Genomic DNA, 19,164 nt, shown 5'->3' with positions numbered 1-19,164 from the left:
TCAGGTTTAGACGTCAGCCTCCTTGCTGTGCCTGCTCCCTGCCGCTACCAGCTTGGCGACACCAGAGGTTTCCTCCCTCCCTCCCTCTCTTCTCCCTCTCCCTCCTCCCTCTCCCTCTCTCACACACACACACACACACACACACACACACACACACACCCCTCCAGGCCACCTCCAGCTGCATATCCCACAGATTTCTTATGTTTGATTTGTCTGTAAGTGAACATCGGCTCTCTCCTCATTAGCAAACCTGGACCGTCCCCTGCGTTCCCTCTTTGAGGAATGGTAGACAGCACATGAACCCAAAAGGCCGTGCCTAAAACTAGCACCTCATCTTTGTCTCATAACTTCTCCTTCCTTCACCCCCCATTCTTGAAATAGCGTGAGTCATGCATTTGGGTACTTGTGCTGCTAACTTAGCGCTCATCTGTATCTATCTCTGCATTCCACTGCCCCTCCTTAACTGAGACCACTGCCCCCCCTCCCCAGTCTTTTGCAGTCGCCTTTGATCCAGTTTCGGACCTTGGTCCTGTTCTCCACATGCGCAGCCATGCTGCGGCCGGCCGTCTAGGACTCCCTGCCTCAGCGGTGTCAGGCTCGCTCACCTATGGGCTCCCTTGCTTCTTTGTTGTTCACCCATCTGCCCCCTCCCCCTGCAAAGAACAATCCAGTCTTGAGCACCTAGAGATAAAAAGTAGATTGTTTTAGATGCTGTATCATTTGCGTGTGCCTGTGGGTGTGATTTTGCCCCCATCATTTCAAGAAGAAGTTACTTATATCCTTGATTGATTTTTCAGAGTTGCTAATGTCCCAATAAGTGGGCCTGTTTACCCGTTAGAAGTAGATTCTATATTAAAATTGCAGTCAATGGAGCAATACCAAATAATGTCAACCACTACCAATAATACTTAGTGATTTGTGGTTGACCAGTTAATGCTTTTAAGTAATAGTGTTTATATAGCTTTAATGTGTTGCGATAACTTCTGCAGCAAAGAAAACCAGTAAAAATTATGTTCACTAGTGCCAATTGATTTGGAGGTAAAATAAACTTTAATTCCACAAATATTTATTGAAAAATCATTATGCAGGGAAGATAATGAATCAAATATGCATCGTAATTACTCTCGAGGGATTTACAGTCTAACAGGAGAAATAGTAAAATTTACTAAATACTCCAGGGGAAAGACTGATCTAACATAGAAGAGGAAGATGACACTGTAAGGATTTAAAAGAGTGAGGGAGAGTTGTTGCTGGAAAAGAACAACAGGTGGAGTTAAATGTAGTCCCTAAGTTCAGGGTGTTAACCAGCAGAGATCGGGGCAGGGCACAGTAACTGTTGGGCCAGAGTGCTTTCATTCTGGGGAACAGTAGGCTGCAGCCTTCACTGGAACGGTGACGACCAGTGCGGGAAGGAAAGCCCTCAGTGCTGGACTTGTGCGTTGGACTTTTATGGCACCAGCAGGGAGCCCTCAAAGATTTATGACAGACGTAAACAAATAGAACATGCAGTGGAATGTATTCGGCAGGATAAAAGAGCCTACCTTCTTAAAGTCCTCTTAACATTGAGGGGTGATTGATTTAAACACAAATGGGAATGACTTTTATTCCCAAGAAATTCAGCTTCCCATGTAAAAGTGATTGTTATTTTTAGAGGTGATTATCAGCATCATGAAAATTACTGTCGGTAATCTGGAGCTTGACTCCGTTACTAACTCTCCCAAGAAACAGTGTTTTGTTACCGAGGAGGCTGCTCCATTTCACAGCAGTGCCACGGTCCCATGCCTGCTGTAAGTTTATACTGCTTAGTGTCTATGGCACTGGCTTAATTCAGTTGAGGTCAGCATTGTGAATAACAACTAAAAGGTGAATTTATCAGTCATTGTGTTAGTGATTAAATTGTTGGAACCTAAAATGACCCCTAGAGCCAATGAAAGTGGTGACCTGGTCCTCCCTTTCCAGAAGGGATTGGTAACACAAGCCTCGTTTCTTTTCTTTCCATCCTTGCAGTTGGGCAGGAGTTAGATGAGTGTGGAGGCGATAAACCAGACGTCTTCCTTGGCAGTTTAATTCTTTCTCCTCAGTGAGCTCTGGAAAGCAAATGTGGGGTGATGTTTTCCAAAGAAGGATGTTGTGCCCAACTTTATATCTGGGCGCTGGAAGGACAAGCTAGCACTTCCGTTTTAATGCATGTGTGTAGCTCGTGGTTTTCCATGCATCAGGCACTGTTCTGTGGACCTCACATGCATGAACTTTACATGTGTTAATCTTTACAGTTTTAGGAGGAGGGCATGGTTATCTCCTGGTCACGTAGGAGGAACTAAGGAACAGAGAAGTTAAGTAACTTGCTAAATGTTACACAGTAAGCAGCAGGCATTTGAAACCCAGAAATCCGGCTCCAGAGCCCATGCCCTTGTTCAAGAAGTTAAACTTTATTAATATTTAGTACCAAGTTAGTGCTGGTATCATGACCTAGCTCGTATGAGTGCCAGACAGCGTGTGCACTGAGACAGGGTCCGGGAGGGGAAGAGGGAATTCTCCACCAAGTTGTGTTTTTTTGTTTGTTTGTTTTTTGGTCCTTTTAGGGCCGTGCCACCTGTGACATAGGAAAGTTCCAAGGCTAGAGGTTGAAGGGTTGAATTGGAGCTGCAGCTGCCAGCCTACATCACAGCCACAGCAACGCTAGATCTGAGCCGCATCTGTGACCTACACCACAGCTCACGACAACGGATTCATTCCTGCTGAGCCACAACAGGAACACCCATCTCCACCAAGTTTTAATTACTCATTTGCTTTCAGGAGTTGGGGCATATTGCTCTTTGTGTAGCTGTTTATGGATTCTTGTATTGCATTTCCCAGTTTTAGTTTACCTTACCTTTAACTAGACAAAGATTTTTTGGAAAAGAGACTGTGACTTCAGGACCACTGCAGAGGAGATGGAATTGAGTGAGAAAATACAGAGCTGCTCCGCCCTGTGTCCAGCGCCCAGCGCAAGCTTAGCACCTTATCGGGGAAGAGCAGCTGCGGTCCAGTGGGTGTGAGAAGCATAACCTTCTCAAATTAGGACCGTTTTTCTATATCTAGTATCATCGATAATGAATCTCTTGACCTAAGTAAGTCCTGAAATACTAACCAGTGATAGAGCAGGTATACATTTTAAAATAAATAAATGTAGGCATAAATATACAAATGCACACATATTTATATGTCTTTATAGTGTGCATGTGTGTGTGTGTGTGTGAGAGAGAGAGAGAGAGAGGAGGGCCGGGGGTGGGGCTACACTTCTCGGCTGCCTGACTGATGATCTGGAGCACCTGTCATAGCCTGTGGCGAGTGGCCCTGCTGCCCTCTTGCCTCCTTCCTTTCTCACGTTTTATTAGCTCTACAGTTAAACTGAGAGCGGGTCCTCATTTTACAAATTTTAAAAATTTCTTTATATCCTCTCTAGTTTCTCGCATCCTCTTTCAGACCTCCCTCTATAGAAAGAAATTGTTTATCTGTTACAGTATCCCTTTATTTTACAGTCTTTCTCAGGTGTCTTTTTAATCATTTTAAATAAACATTTAGATTTTAAAAGACTCAATTACAAGGGCCTTGTTGGGCCGTTAGGACCCACATACCAGAAATATACTTCCTTCCACGCTGCCTGTGTGGTGTATTTTAGGTTGGTTTTGTTTTAACTCTTGGGCGGTGATGGGTGTATTTGGACATTGCTTCTGGCTGGCACTCATCATTCACTTTTTGTGGACAAAGTGCTGCTTGCCAGCTAGAAGCCTGCGCTGGTCCAGCTGTGCTTGAGGTACATGGGGGAGTAGGTCTCTGCCCTCAGAAGGACCACCACCCCCACCCCCTCTTCAGGAAAGGAAGGTAGGCAGGTGTTACCAGCCCTAGAAAAAACTGATGTTCGAGGCTATGCGGGTGCATTTGGCTGCACTCTGCCCCCCCAGGGGCCACTCCCTGCACCCACGCCCTGTATAGCGCCCTGCCCTAGCATCTGTCCTGACCCGCAGCTCCCTTTGATGGACAAGATGTGAGGTGCCAGGCCTGACGGCTTCTGCTTTCCTGATCCTGGAAGCCATATGCCGTGCCATGGCCCTACCACTCTGATGTCACATGGGGAAGTGGAAGCTCTGGATGCCCAGATGGAGGGAAATCAACCAATGAGAACTGAGGTCCTTAATCCACGGCCACCACCAGCTTAAGAGACGTGGAATGAGCCGTCTTGGAAGTGGTTCCTCCAGCCCCGGTTGATCTGGCTGTTGCCACGTGGAACTCCGCCCGTTGTTGACGTTGCTGAACTGTAAGCAAACGAAGTGGTGGTTGTTCAGGGCCATTAAGTTTTGGATTCGTTTGTTAGGCGGCAGTAGGTGACCGAGGTGGCACTAAAGCATGACTTATTCAGCGCCTGATTTTCAGATTGTCAAGGCAGGTACACTGTGGGGAATGATGCAGAAAATGCATTTGTTGGCAGCAAGCTGGGGTTTTAGGTTCAAGTGGCAGGATGATGAGAGGGAGAAGGCACTGTAATGGACCAAAGGGAACTATCTCAGCGTGTGTGAGATTTAGCCCAGACTGTTTCGTCTGTGAAATAGTAAAGTACATTTAAGAAAAATGACTGGTGCAGAAGGAGCATTAAACAGTTGATGTTACAGTCCGGAAAGACACCGTAGTGCTTTGGGGCATTTTGCCCAGTATTGGGTAGGGGGAGGCTCTACCATTGAGAGGACTTAAATTTTGAAACTCTTTTCTTCTTTTGCCAAAGAGTGTTTTATATTTTATGTTCCTGCTGACCAGCTGTGGTTTTCGCAGAATAAAGCAACGATCGGCAGGATACTGGGTTCCTGGACCCAGAATTCATGAACCTGTTCTTTTGCCTTTGTGGATGCAGTGCAGTCTTTCTCTGAGTGTTACCGCGCGTATTAAGCGTGAAGTCCAGGATGTAGATGCGGAGAAGACGTCAGCTTGAGGAAAACGCGTTTCCTGTTCTCAGGAACCAACATGGAAGGAAGTGTCCTAAAGCCTAGTTTGGGGAGTGGGGCAGGAGAAAGCCGGAGGAGAGAGGGCGGGAGCCGAGGGCTTGGGGCACCCGGGGAGCAGCCAGGCCTGGCAGGTGAGGAGCTGAGGAAGGGACCGCCCGTGCATGCACTTTGTAGGGTGCCTTTGTCTATACAAAGAAACACTGAAACCGCCCGGACTGACGCTACGCTTTCATCTGAAATCCCAGCTCTTGGCCCAGGTGGGCGAGTCTGCCTCTGACCTCCCCGCCCAGTCGCTCTGCTCCATCAGGCTGGCCACCTTCTGGTTTCAGGAAGTTCCTTAGTGTCTGGGGCTTCTGCACTTGCTAATCACATGGCAGGAAGATCTCTGCACCCAGAGCCTTGACCATCACAGGCCAGCCTAGCCTGACCTTGCTCACTCTCCGAGAATGCCCATGCACTCTGTAGGCGCCTTCAGTCCACCTCCGTAGGTTCTTGGTGGTCACTAAGCAACCTGGCATCTGCACATCTGTTCGTCTGGTTCGTCACCTGGCTCTCTGGGAGCAGGTGGGACTCAGAGCCATTGCCTCTTCCTGTTTCTCCCCCCAACACCTAGAACACATTGGCACCTCACCAGTGTTGCAGCCATAATCACGTTTCCTGGGGGCTTGACACCGATCTGTTGACTTTGTCAGTGTTTTAAAAAATCAGGGGAAGTGGTTTGGTTGCCCTTCCTCCTGCAGATTAAGGCCATTGCTGGGGAGAAGGAGGGGGGTCTGGCTCCGGCGGATCTCAGCAGAGGCTGCCTGCAGTCTCAGGATTCTTCCCAATCTCTGCCGTGAGCACTTGGAGCCTGGGGGTGGGGGGTGGGAGATGGGTGTTGGATTTCTGCAGAAGAAAACCTTTTGAGAAGGTGTCAGCTCTCCGAATTCTGGGGCTGTTGGGGTTCCTGCTCTCATGCTTGTCCCCGTCCAGATGAGTAGATGCGTGAGTCTTGTTTCCCTGATGTGTGGTAGTGTCTGCCGTGGCACTTGAACATTAGTTTGTATTCTGTTCAGTTGCCTTCTAGTTTTAAGGGTGAGGGTGGCGTTCTTTACGGCTCTGCATCTGAGCTGAAATGGGTGATTCTTGGAAAAAGGTCATTTAGAGAAGCTGCAAGGAGTCTGGCTGAAATCACAAGAGGAGAGTGTAAGGCTGGAGAGGTGGCAGGAGCTGCGCCGGTTCCAGCACATGTGGACTTGAGGGGTAGCAGGACAGCCCTGTGGTAAACAGACATCACAAAGCTGCCTTCGTGTTAAGACCTGTCTGCTGATGGAAGGGCTGGAAGTGGATACCAAGGTAGAACTCCACGGGTGCGGTGAGCAGTGAGGTGGCCCGGACTAGGGCCGTTGTGGGGGACTACAGAAAAATAGGCAGGTATAAGAGAGACTTAGGAGGTACAAGTGTTAACTTTAACTAATTAGATTATTGGACATTGGTTAACTGCCTCTCTGCACAGGTGTTGGAGCAGTGACTACGAGAAGCCCGTGGAAGGAATGTCAGGTTTCTGGCCTAAGGTGCTACGTGGACAGTAGTGCCATTTGCCGGGCCGAGGCGCTGTGACAGGATAACGTATGTGACACTACGTTGGCAGAGATTGCAAGTTCAGGTTTCCTGTTGAGTTAGAGGTCAATAAAGTGTCCCTTTGTTAGACTAATCACCTTTTGGTGAGCACCCAATTAAGGGAAACCTTTTAATGGAGTCAGTGACATGCTCCTAGTTGTTTATGAAATGACAGCTCAACTGTAATTGTTCCCCACGGAACAGTGTCGTGTCACAAATATAGTTTAGATCAATTAAAGCTAGTTCTTCCTCGGTGAAGAACACAATTATTGCATCTTATGTGTTATGCAATAAAATGCAAATATACTGACTGTGTGTTGGTTTACCATCTTCATGATCATTTGAAAAGTTTCCTACTTACAATTGTAATGTGGTTGTTTTTTTTTTTTTTTTTTGACTTGTTGTCTTTTTAGGGCTGCACCTGTGGCAAATAGAGGTACCCAGGCTAGGGGTGGGAGCTGTAGCCACCGGCCTACGCCAGAGCCACAGCAACATGGGATCTGAGCCGAGTCTGCAACCTATATCACAGCTCACGGCAACACTGGATCCTTAACCCACTGAGCGAGGTCAGGGATCGAACCCACAACCCCATGGTTCCTAGTCAGATTCATTAACTCCCGAGCCGTGATGGGAACTCCAACAATTGTAACATTTATAATAAGATATTTGTTGTATACTCATTGGTCTTGGAACTAATACTTTTACCTTCTGTTCAAATCTGTGCCCAAATGAAATCATTAATAAAAATGGAGACTAAAGTATATTAGCTTCTTACTGTCTATCATGCCAGAACAGTTATCCAATAGAAAACAAATCCTGACTTCAGGAAGGACAGACTTTACTTATTTGCAAAGATTTCTGGAAGCCCCGGGAAAGGGGCAGCTATGCTGTGATAGGGTGAACTCTGACCTAAGCCCCTCCTCACTGCGCAGGGCGGCCCCGTCCATGCTGATGCAGGGCTCTAGGCCTTTGGCCATTAATGCCAGTCGTGACCCACCATCATGTGACCTAACACACGCAGTAACTATTTCCAAATGCCTCCCAGGGAGGTGATGCCACCTGCGTGGAGAACCCAGGCAGGTAACCAGGGCACTGCCGTTGTCGTGACTCAGCTGTGAGGACTCACCTCAGGCTCCCTGACGTCCAGGCAGTGCTCAGCCCTCGACCACCCCAGGTGGCCTGGCATGGCCCTGTCGTGGCAGCGTGGCAACTCCTTGGTGGCAGCCTTGAGGGTGTACAAAGTGAGTTGTTCACACACAGTTGTATATGTTCACGGTAGTTAAATCCATCACCTTGTTACTTACTAATTTGGCACAAAGTGTGCACAGTCTGCTGGTGGCTCTGCTAGGTGATTTTTGTGCATTTTCTTATTTAATTCATATTTCTTACTTACTTTTGCGCACCCTGATCCCTGCGCTGGGGTGAGGAGGCTGAGCCCCAGGGTGAGGTGACCAGGGCCGTGCAGCTCAGGCACAGTGTGTGACTGACAGGGAAGGAAGTAGAAACGCCCCTGACAGCCCCATTTGTGAGCAGAAGACTAGGAGACGTTAGATGGGCGAGGAAGCCGATGGCATATAAAAATGTGTTTTCTTCTTACAGACTCTCATGTTTTGTTTCATCATGTAACTTTGAGTAAATCATATCATTCTGTGGACTTCATTTTCCTCTGTATAAAATTAGATGTTTGGACTGGATGCTTTCTAAGGTCTCTTTTTATTAATCGGGAAATATTTTACTATTGCAGATGTGATGTAAATTTGGCTATTGGAACATGTTAATGTGGTAGATTTTATGCCCTCTCTGAAACCTGCTAAAATGGATATAAATCAGTTAAAAAGGCACAGATCTATGAAGACAGGAATGGGAGTGGGAGACAACAGTTGACAAACAATGCTTGTAAAATTTGGTGGCTGCAAAATAAGTGAATCAATTAGGAGACCAGAGAAGATAGAAGCCTGAGCTTGCGGGGCAGGAAGAGTCCAGCAGAAACATGCTTCTTTGTTGGGAGACCCTAGAGAAGACGGGAGTGTGCACAAGTGGTTAGACCACTGGATGCACTTCCCAGCCGAGAACACCAGCCGGCTGCGCTTCTGAACTACAGCGGACAGCCTGCACCTGCAGAGTTTGACTAAGAGCAGCGTTAGGCTCTCAGACCCAGGTAGATACCACTGAGGACCACGGCGAGATGCCGCATTGAAAGTGGAATTATTTCCCTTAAATAGGGGAACGTGTGCTTAATGATGGCATTCTCGGTATGCCGCCAGCCAGGCTTAGACCTCCTCCTAGCAAATTGGGGAATTCCTGTTCAGGGAGGTGCCCCACACAAGAGAAAAGAAATACGGACGCTGACACTTGAGCAGCTTTGGGTGAAAAAACTAGGCTGTCGTATTATCGTGAATTGTCCGGTCCCATTGTCAGATCGCATGTATGAAAGCAGAACGTCCAATTAGCAGTTTTGAGCTTCAATTAAAAAAATGTTTAAAAACAAATAGCAGAGGGAAGCCCACAATGTAGCAGGAAACAAAAATCATGAAAACTTGGCAGGATGAGGGGATCTGTTGGCAGAGGCAGACCCTGGAAGCTCCAAGGCATGAGGGTCGTGGAGCCACTGCCATTAGCATCCTCTGAAAGATAAGGACTTGTGTCACTTCCATCCAGTATTGTTAAATGCCTTAAAGAAAGAGCACATATATGAAAATGCTGTTAGTAGTTAAACATTTGATAGCAAAATGAAAGAGTCAAGAGCTATGTAGGAGATGTAAATAAAACCTCCCAGAAAGTAAAACAGAGAGAAAAGATGAAAGGCAAAGAGAGGAAAAATCAGAGAGAAACTTAGAGATCCACTCAGGAGGCCTAACCTCCAGATAAAAGAATTTCCAGAAAGATAAAGCAGAGAAAATGGGGAACAGGAATGAGGTCGGGTGGACTGAGACATCAATTCTTCCCCCCCACCTTATATATTTTAACCTCTGTATCACTTCTATATTTTTTTAATAATTTAACTAAAATTAAAAAAATAATTACATGTAAAGGTTAAAAATAGATCATTTTGTTTTTGTTGAAAACCACTGATATTAAAAGTGGGCAAGGAAAAATACCACATTTCAGAAAAATTACTTCACTCACCATAGTAAGAGACATTAGGAACAATTTTCTCTAATAAACAGCACAGCAGTGGCAAAGCTCCTGGAAGGTGGCTGATCTCAGAGCATCGACTGCATGAGCTTGTAATCAAGAATTTTGCCAAAGGGAACAGATTCCCTCTTGGTAAATAGGGCTGACTTTGTGTTTGGAAGCAAGAAGAATGCATAGTTACGGTAAGGGTTTTAAAAGTCGTGCGAAGCTCCGAACAGTAATTATTTCGTTCAGCGTGTATCCATTGTCTGTTGTGTGCAAAGCATTGTTCTCTGGAGCCCTGTAATCCTCAGCGTAGTCCTTCGGAGGTGGATCCCGCCATTCCTCCTCCCTGTTCTACAGAAACCAAGGTCTGCTCAGCGACCTCGAGCCCAGGGTCACTCAGCAGGAACACAGAAAAGCCAGGTTTTAAAACCATGGCAGTCTGTGCTCAGATTCCGTCGTACCTGTAATTAATTCACTTCTCTGCTTGTTAACTAAAGAACCCTAGCATCTAGGCTAAATAAGTTGTCCCTTGGCTGGTTATCGTCGAAGGGGTGGGTGGCTTTTGTCATAAAGCTTTTGTCGGCCCCTGGAGCCGTAGAACCCTCCCAGGCCAGTACAGTCATTGGTTGACTAGCCAAGGCTTAAGTGCCGACCAGCTGGAAGAACCCAGACGGTCCATGGTGACCAGTTTAGTGCCCGTTACGGGACACCTGTGTCGTCTTTCCTCACTGACATCCCAAGCCCAGCGCTGTTCCTGGTTGATACGGAATGTGTGTTGAAATTGTCAAGATAGCAACTAAGGAATTCTGGGAATTAACTTCATTTGCAATTTGTAAAATACAGCCATCCTCAAAGTGACTTGGTAGAAAGAAATGTATTGACTCCTTTAGAGATTTTATATTTTTAGCCCTGTTTTATGTGGTTTGTGGGAAACATTATATGGTGGTGCATGTGGCAGGAACTTCAATATTTGTCATTAATCAGTGCTGTGTAGCATAACTGCAGTGTTTCCTAAAATTCAAGAGATACAATATTTTCTTCAGATATGAATGTTCCGTTTTTTTCTTTTCCTAGTTCAACTTTGTGGGAAAACTTTTGGGGCCACGTGGCAATTCTCTGAAGCGTTTACAAGAAGAAACTTTGACAAAAATGTCCATCCTTGGAAAAGGCTCCATGAGAGACAAGGCAAAGGTATTACTTATTGTTCTAAACAATGGCTAGTTTTTTAGTCAAGTTGTATAATGTACTTCTAGACCATCCATTGTGCTTATACACATTACACAAAAGCTAACTAGGAGCTCAAATGAAATTCTGTGAAAATGCTCTATATGGTGATAGATTTGGGATACTCTTTAGAAAATCGAATCACTCTGGCCAGTTTCAGAATGTGTAGTGTCTTAAGCCCAAATCTGTAACTATTGTTTTCATTTATGAAGTAAAATAGTAGTACCTGTAGTTTTGATTCTAGAAGCACTATCTGTAGAAGGTACCGTGGTATGAAAATTGCCACGAAGAGAGACACAAGTTATCAATAGTCTCGCCATCACTATTTGCTGTTAGATTGGTTCCTTGAGGTCTTTTCTTTAACACCTCTGTTTCACATTGCTGAGTGGATAAAGTATATGCTTTTATTTGCTCTTTTTGCACTTCTTTTGACATCCCACACATTTTATCAAGTTAAAATAGATTGTAAATGTTTTAATAACTACTTAATGTTCTAAAACATAGTTGTTCTCCTTTGGTCATGCTAACTGCCTCCTTTTAGAAAACATATGCTTTATTTTATCTTTTTGCCACACCCATGGCATGTGGAAGTTCCCAGGCCAGGGACCGAATCCAGGTGGCAGCTGAGACAGACCTGCTCCACAGCTGCAGCAATACAGGATCCTCAACCCACTGTGCGGGGCTGGGGATCAAACCTGTGCAACCCGCACTGCCGCAGAGACAGCGCTGGGTCCTTAACCCGCTGTGCCACAGCACAGATTCCGGCTTCCTTTGTTTAAATAAGCTAAAACTACTGTTATTTTTATTACTTTCTTAAATATACCAATTCTGAAAGAAATTTTCACATTTCATAACGTGCTATCTCTTAGGTTGTTCTGTTATGACTTTGTTGTTCTCTCATTGTTCGAAGATTTATATTATTGAGAATGACATTCACATTCAGTGGTCACTTTTGAACAATGAGTATGTCAGACAAAATATTTAGACAAAATCCAGCCTCCTTACACAATCCATCTAAATAGTAAGTTTTATAATAATAATAATAATAATAAAGCTACCATTTGCTTATTGAACAGCCGTCTTGAGTCAGGGACTTGGTGAGACTTTTTTTTTTGGCCGTGGCATGCATCGGCTTGATGTGGGATCTCAGTTCCCAGGCCAGGGCGTGAACCCAGGCTACAGCGGTGAAAGCACCAAATCCTAACCAACAGACCACCAGGGAACTCCCTGTGAGACATTTTACAAGGTTTACTCCCTGTTATCCTCGGGAAAAATAACGGCGGATACACAGTATTTCCCGTATTTTACGTGTAAGAAAACTGAGATTCAGAGAACCCGAATAGATTGTCTGGGTTATCAAGGAAGTCATTATATTATTTGATTAAAACGTGGCCATGTATCAGGTTCGTATGGGATGCTATTTAACAACACGGGGTCCCGTGCCACAACCTGTTCGGGGTAGAACCTCAGAATGAATTGTCAGTAGGTGTTTACATGATTCTGATGCATGGCCAGGTTAGCTTAGGTGCTCACTGGGCATCCCTGTCTCAGTGATGCTGCTCCGATTCCCTGACTCCCCTCTTGTGGCGTCAGGAGAAAGTGGGAACTGTGTATTGGTCAGTTGGTCAGAAATTGCGTGTACCTGTTGGAACGTCTGCCACTCTTGCCCATCCATGTCTTAGTTAAGTCTTCAATAAGGCTGTCGGGTAATGAGGTACATGATGTGACCAGTGAAACCCACTGATGTTGTGCTGCTTCCTTTGTTTGTTGTTAAGGGAGTTCCTGAATGAGAAGCAGCATTTTGTGGCTGCAGTGGCCGTGATCACAGCATCCAAAGATCGTGTTATAGGAACAAGGGGAGCGAGTCTTTGGCTAGAGTATATGTCCAGGAATAACTAGTGCCCGGCTGTCCCTTTAATCAAAGGGGTCCAGCTCGCTAACAGGGCTCTGTGCTTCTCCCAGGTTTTCCTTCCCTTTTAGGGGGCTGGTGGTGGTCTCTGCTGTTGGCGCATTGGACAGTCATTCTGGTGGAAGGTCCCAGATCCGTGTTGGGAAGACCCTGGGGGGAGGGGTGTTACCCATACACCAGGAGATGTTACAGTTACCGTCCGCGTGCAGCCTTCTCCTCCAGCTTAGCTCCTGTACTCTCTGCATCCCCAGCACAGTGGGTTAAGGATCCTGTATTGCTGCAGCTGTGGAGCAGGTCTGTCTCAGCTGCCACCTGGATTCGGTCCCTGGCCTGGGAACTTCCACATGCCATGGGTGTGGCAAAAAGATAAAATAAAGCATATGTTTTCTAAAAGGAGGCAGTTAGCATGACCAAAGGAGAACAACTATGGGATCTGCCCTTAGGCCAGGAGGTGACAGAGGGGGCGGTAGCAAAGCCCGAGAATCCTCTCCTCTCGAGGAGCTGCCTCAGTGGTTGGAGGCGGGCTTCTGCCAGTGTGGAAGGTTCGGCGGGGTTTTGGCATTTGGACGCTCCGAGGCACTTGAGCCTCCCAGACGCTGCCAGCCCAGGTCGCAGGTTTTCACCCTTCTCCAGACCTTGTCCTAAGTCTCCTGTCGAGGCGGCCGGGCAGTCCACACACACACCTGAGCTCTGCCTCTGCCCATCGGCTCCACCGACATAGTAAGAAAGAGCTCGTTTCACCCCACCCGGCCCGCCTGGTCTGCCTCTCGCCCGTCAGTACTGTGCCACATGGTGCCTCTGTTCCATTTTCAAAAGCACCACTGACGGCGACCACAGGTGATAATTTAAGTAACAAAGTGCCCTCTGCTTTATCATAATCAGACCCTCACTGCCTGAACCCTTGAATACAGATTCTAGTTGATCTTTTTTACTGATTTTAATTTTAGTCTACAAAAATTCAGTTAATAATGTTTATTTCTAAAGAGATTGCCATGACTTAGTATGAAAATCTCATCTTTTTAGATTTTCAAAGCATTCACCATTTAAATTGTAATATGAACATAATTCATTCTCTTCTCGTATTTGCTGCATTGGTGCGATGATGGGCGTGTCGTTAATGACATGCAGCATCATAATCTCTGTAGTGCTACGCCGTCTGCTGAGCCTTCAGTTTGTGCCAAACATGCTAGATGCTTTCCCGCGTCATCTGTACTGTATAATAATAGAATAGTCAATACTGTAGTTGGGTGATAACAGTTCCTCTTGCTACAGTTGCCATTTGAGTGCTCATTATGTACTAAGTATCATCTTACAGACTTGTTATGTGTTTAGAACTAGTACAGCTCCTTCTGACTATTTAGAACAGTTATTTCTAAACTATTTCTAGTAACTGCTAATGACTGTTACCGTAAGTCTTTAATACCACAGCCACCCATGAGCAGTAGGTAGTACACTGTTATCCCATTTTCACATCACCTCTTCAAGATGAGGATAAAGTAACCCGCCAGTTTCTAGATTTGGATTTGAACTTCAGAGTCTGTGTTCTTCCCCAAACACTGTGTCGTCTGTCATCACTGACCCTGAGAACTAATCCAGTAATGACTGTTCACTCTGTGGAGTTGTGTGACAACTGCGTTTATGATAAGAAAGCCTCCCTGATTCAGCGTAAGTTTGTAATAGCAAGGAAAATGTTTGGCTATGAATCAGCAATAACAGTCTCTCATTAAAAGCATTACTTTGGTGCCATATTAGAAAAAGTTAAGAAATGTTTATTTCAGTGGTCCCTGCTTTCAGAGATGAACTGCTGTGCATAGAATCCAATTTTTAAAACTGCAGCTCTGAAAGGCAGAGTGATCAGATGATTGAAATGTTCTGATGAGAACAAGGACCAGTCAGTCCGCTGGCGGTGGAAGAGAGGAGTCCTTTATACTTGACAGGTTTTGGAGGAAATGCCTAGGATATTATGGCAGCTTATATTTCCTCTCCTTGACTTCAGATACCTGTTTTCTTCTTTTCTTTCAGTGTCTGGCCCACTTTCTGTAAATGCGGAGGAAACTAGCATTTACTGAGGCCCGCCTGGCAGAGGCAGTGTCTTGGGCACTACCCACACTGTCTCCCTTGCCAGGCCCTTACGCAGCTGGCCTCTTGAGTCTTCTCAGTGGACCTGCATTAATGTGCACACGTCCACACCAAGTTGATTTTGCAGATAAAGTGTTGGATTTCATGTAATCCGTTCAAATCCACACACCCAGTGCCAGCATAGCTAAGATTCAGGAATATCTGACTCTAAATCCCCTGCCCTTTTCATGCTCTACATTTTCATCGCTCTTTTCTTTGTAAGAGTTCAGGTTAATTAACAAAAGTTGAAGCCTTAAGGGCTTTAGTCGAGAGGGGTGTGCCTCCTTGGCCTCTCTAAAGCACTAAAGCAGACGCTCAAGGGGTCTGCTCCGTGACGGTCACCCTCAGTGAGAGAGATTAGAAAATGGACAAGCAAAAAGCGAGGCGTTTTATGCGTTTTGGAGAGTGGCAAAGACTTCGCAATAGCATCACAGTATAACCAGGGCAGAAGTGAGCTGGGTTGCTTGGCCAGTTTGAGGGGTCCAGGGGTGGCCTGGCAGCGCCTGGAGGGTTTGGCAGAGGGAGGCAGGGGGAGGCAAAGGCGCCATGGGCCGTGGGCGACTGACTCCTGGGCCGGAGGCAGGACTGGAGACTCAGTGCCCCTGCGGCGGGAGGCCTTTGCAGTTTTCACAGTGGCCTGGGAAGGGCAAGAGCAGATAGATCGATGTTTTAAACGCTCTTCCTTCCTTAGGCCGCGTCTGCTGTTGCATGAATCCTTTGTGACAACCACGTGCCGAGGAAATTTGGGTGGTTTTACCTTCTCTTTCTTTTCTTAGAGTGACGCGTCTTTAAACATGAGTTTTCCTTCCTCAGGAGGAAGAGCTGAGGAAAAGTGGAGAAGCGAAGTACTTCCACCTCAACGACGACCTCCACGTGCTCATTGAGGTGTTCGCGCCCCCGGCCGAGGCCTACGCCCGCATGGGACACGCCCTGGAGGAAATCAAGAAGTTTCTCATCCCCGTTAGTACACCTCCCCGATAGTTAGTGGGCCTGGACGGCCTCCCTTTGTCCCGGCCCTGGCAGTTCCTACCAGTAATTGATGTCTGCCTGGCGCTGTACCTGTTACAGTGTCCCTGTGCGTTGTTCCTTCTTGTTCTGCGAGGCCAGGGATTTTTTAAGAGAGTGGATGACGCTGCTAAGCAGTGACACAACAAGAAAGGTGAGGGCACAGTCCTCAGCTTTGCTGACACGAAAATCTCCTCACAAAGTCGTTGCCGTCCAGCTTGGGCTCCTTGGAGCCAGAGCCATTCCCTCGTGTGCCAGGCGCTGTCCTCGGTGCTGGACGTGTAAACGAGGGTCCAGGCAGCCTTGCCTGGAGGCCTGTGTGGTTTGGGGACAGCCCGGAAGAGAGGTGCTGTGGGGATACTTCTGTTTTAACAATTGATGGCCTTTCTAAACCCTTTTCAGATACCTTGGCATTGCTGAGCATGGGGTAATTGAAAGAGAACATATGTCTGCTCCATTACAAAAGTTGATGTAGGCCCTTTGCGTAACTTGCATACTCTCGATTTTAAAAACTAAAACGTTGACCACTTTGGCTCTTTAGACAGTTTGGCCCTTCAGATGCTGTCCTATCTACCAAAGAGCTGTCTCGGGTAAGACCGTGCTGAGCGGTTCCAGGTTGGGGTAGGCGGTGCACTTACATGCTGCAGTGTGTGTGTCGTGGTCGTATCATCTGTCATGCTTACAGGGAAGGGGCATTTTAAATCGTGTTTGTCTTGGAGAGGCCAGGGCATGGGATCGTATTAAGTATTTTAATTGGGGAGTTTAACACAGTTAACTTCTCACCAGTTTCCCCAAGCAGTGTGAAGATCCTATTATTCATTTAGTTTAAAAACAAAGCTTTTGAGTGCTTTCTATTTGCTAGACACATGTGAATAATAAAAGACATGGTCCCTGCCCTTACGGGGTTTATAAAATGGGAGAGACACATAGGAATCAGATATTTAGATAAATGACTCTAAAATTGCAACTGTGACAGGAATGGCTTAAGTAGAGATTTAATATCTTAAACATTGGGTGTGGAGCAGAGAGTGCTGAGCTAACCAAGGAGCACAGACTCTAACTTCCAGAGGTGGCAGCAGCAGCACTTCACAGTCCACCTTCTGTCAGCTGAAATCTGAGCTGGCCAGAAAACTCTTTGCCTGACCCGAGGTCACAAAGAGTTTCTGTTGTGTTTTCTTAGTATTTCATGGTATTAGCCCTTTCAGTTAAGTTTATAACCCACTTTAAAGGTAATCTTTGTGGGAGTTTCCATTGTGGCACAGTGGGTTAAGAATCTGATTGCAGCGGCTCAGGTCACTGTGGAGGCATGAGTTCAATCCCTGGCCTAGCGCAGTGGGTTAAAGAATCCAGCATTGCTTCTGCACTGCAGGGTAGGTTGTACCTTCAGCTCAGAGTCAGTCCTTGGCCTGGGAATTTCCATATGCCATGTGTGCAGCCATTAAAAAAATTTAAAAAAAAAAAGTAATTTTTGTTTATGGTGTTAGATTAGGATCTAAAGTTTTTTTTTTCTGTGTAGACATCCAGTGGTCCCAGCACCATGTGTTAAAAAGACAGTTCTTTCCATGTTGAATTTCATTGCACCATTGTTGAAAATTAACCAGTTGTAAATGTATGGCTTTATTTCAGGTTTCTCAGTTCTGTTCCATTGATTTATACACCTGTCCTTATGCCAGTCCCGTAATTACATTAGCCTTATGGCAAATTTTGAAATCTAGGTTATGTAAGTTCTGCAACTTTGTTCTTTGTCAAAACTGTTTTGGCTCTTCTGGCTCCTTTGCATTTTTATATATATTTTACCTCATCAATTCTACTGAAAAAAAAAACTTGATAAGGTTTTGATAGTATGTTGAACCAGTAGATCAATTTGGTGATAATTTCCATCTTAGCAATACTGAACGTGAAATGTCTCTCCATTTTGTTAAAAGATACTTAAATTTTTTTCCCATCAGTGTTTTATGAGATACATTTTTGCATTCTTTTGTTAAATTTATTTAGTATCTACTTTTTGGTGTTATTGTGAACGGAATTGTTTTTTAAAATTTCATTTTCAGATGGTTACTAGCGTATAGAAATGCAGGTGATCTTGTGTCTTGTGACCTTACTGTGTTTTTATTAGTATGTGTGTGCGTGTGTGTTTTTAATGCAGTTATTAGGATTTTTTCATACAGCATCATGTGATCTGTGAAGAAAGAAAGCTTTCCTTCTTGTCACATTTGATGCCTTTATTTTTTATTTAATTTTGCTTTTTTTTCTTTATTACGCTGCATGGATGTGGTGAAGATAATAACCCTTTCCTTGTTCTCAAACTTTTACCCGAAGTGTGATGTTAGCTGTGGGGCTTTTCTTTGTTGCTGCCCTTGACCAATGTTCAAGAAGTTCTCTTCTGTTCCACGGGTGCTAAGAGGGTTCTCATTTTTGTTTTTGTTTTTTTTAAAGCACAAATGGATGGTGGGTTTTTCCAGATGCTTTTTCTGTCCATTGAGATGATCATGTGGTTTTTCTCCTTTATTCTGTTAATAATAGAGTCCTGCATTAGTTGGTTTTCAGATAGCAACCCAACCTTGCATACCTAGGCTAAATCCTACTGGTCATCTTATATCATCCCTTTTATATGTTGCTGGATTTGGTTTTCTGATAATAGTTTGTTAAGGATTTTTACAACTGTAATCATTCAGGGGTACTGGCTTATAGTACAGTATTTTTATAGAATTTTATATCAATGCACACACTTATCACCTCTGGTGTTCTTCACTTATTATGCAGATAGAGTTGCTGTACAGTGTTACTTCTTTTCATCCCGAAGAATTTCCTTTGGTCTTTTTTGTAACATAGCTCTGGTAGCAAAGAACGTTTTTTCTCAGAATGTCTTTATTTCATTTATATCCTTAATTTGAGTTTAAGACACACCCCTCTTTTTATTGTGCTTCAGAGATCCAGCGTTTTTTACAAATGGAAGGTTTATGATAACCCTGTGTTAAGTGAGTCTATGGACATCATTTTTCCAGTAGCATTTGCTCGTTTCATGTCTGTGTGTCACATTTTGGGAATTCTCACACCATCTCAGACTTTTTCATTACTACGTTTATTATGGTGATGTGTGATCTTTGATGTACTACTGTGACTCACAGAAGGCTCAGTTGATGGTCAGGTTTTTTAGCAATGAAGTATATTCTTAAGGTATGTCCTTTTTTTAAATGTAATGCTCTTGCACAC

General features: G+C 45.1%; 1 protein-coding gene across 9 annotated transcripts in view; it reads left to right on the top strand.

Moving 5' to 3' along the window:
• KHDRBS3 (KH RNA binding domain containing, signal transduction associated 3) overlaps positions 1-19,164 on the top strand; it is a 165,152-nt gene that overhangs the window by 62,592 nt on the left and 83,396 nt on the right. For 8 of the 9 annotated variants that reach the window (XR_014842926.1, XR_014842925.1, XR_014842923.1 and 5 more), the window contains 2 exons: positions 10,770-10,886; positions 15,760-15,906. The exons of the other annotated variant lie outside the window; for it this stretch is intronic. Coding sequence is in view for 3 of the 8 variants with exons in the window: in XM_021088871.2 (XP_020944530.2) it covers positions 10,770-10,886; positions 15,760-15,906 (264 nt within the window). In the remaining 5 variants the exon portion in view is untranslated. The remainder of the gene's footprint in view (positions 1-10,769; positions 10,887-15,759; positions 15,907-19,164) is intronic. 9 annotated transcript variants of the gene reach the window in all.

Source organism: Sus scrofa, chromosome 4, assembly GCF_054392235.1.
Source record: "Sus scrofa isolate SSC_HxYL_T2T_F1_AM1 chromosome 4, Sscrofa_HxYL_maternal_Yorkshire_Landrace_v2.0, whole genome shotgun sequence".
Taxonomy (NCBI): domain Eukaryota; kingdom Metazoa; phylum Chordata; class Mammalia; order Artiodactyla; family Suidae; genus Sus; species Sus scrofa.
This window is presented reverse-complemented; position numbering and strand designations above follow the sequence as displayed.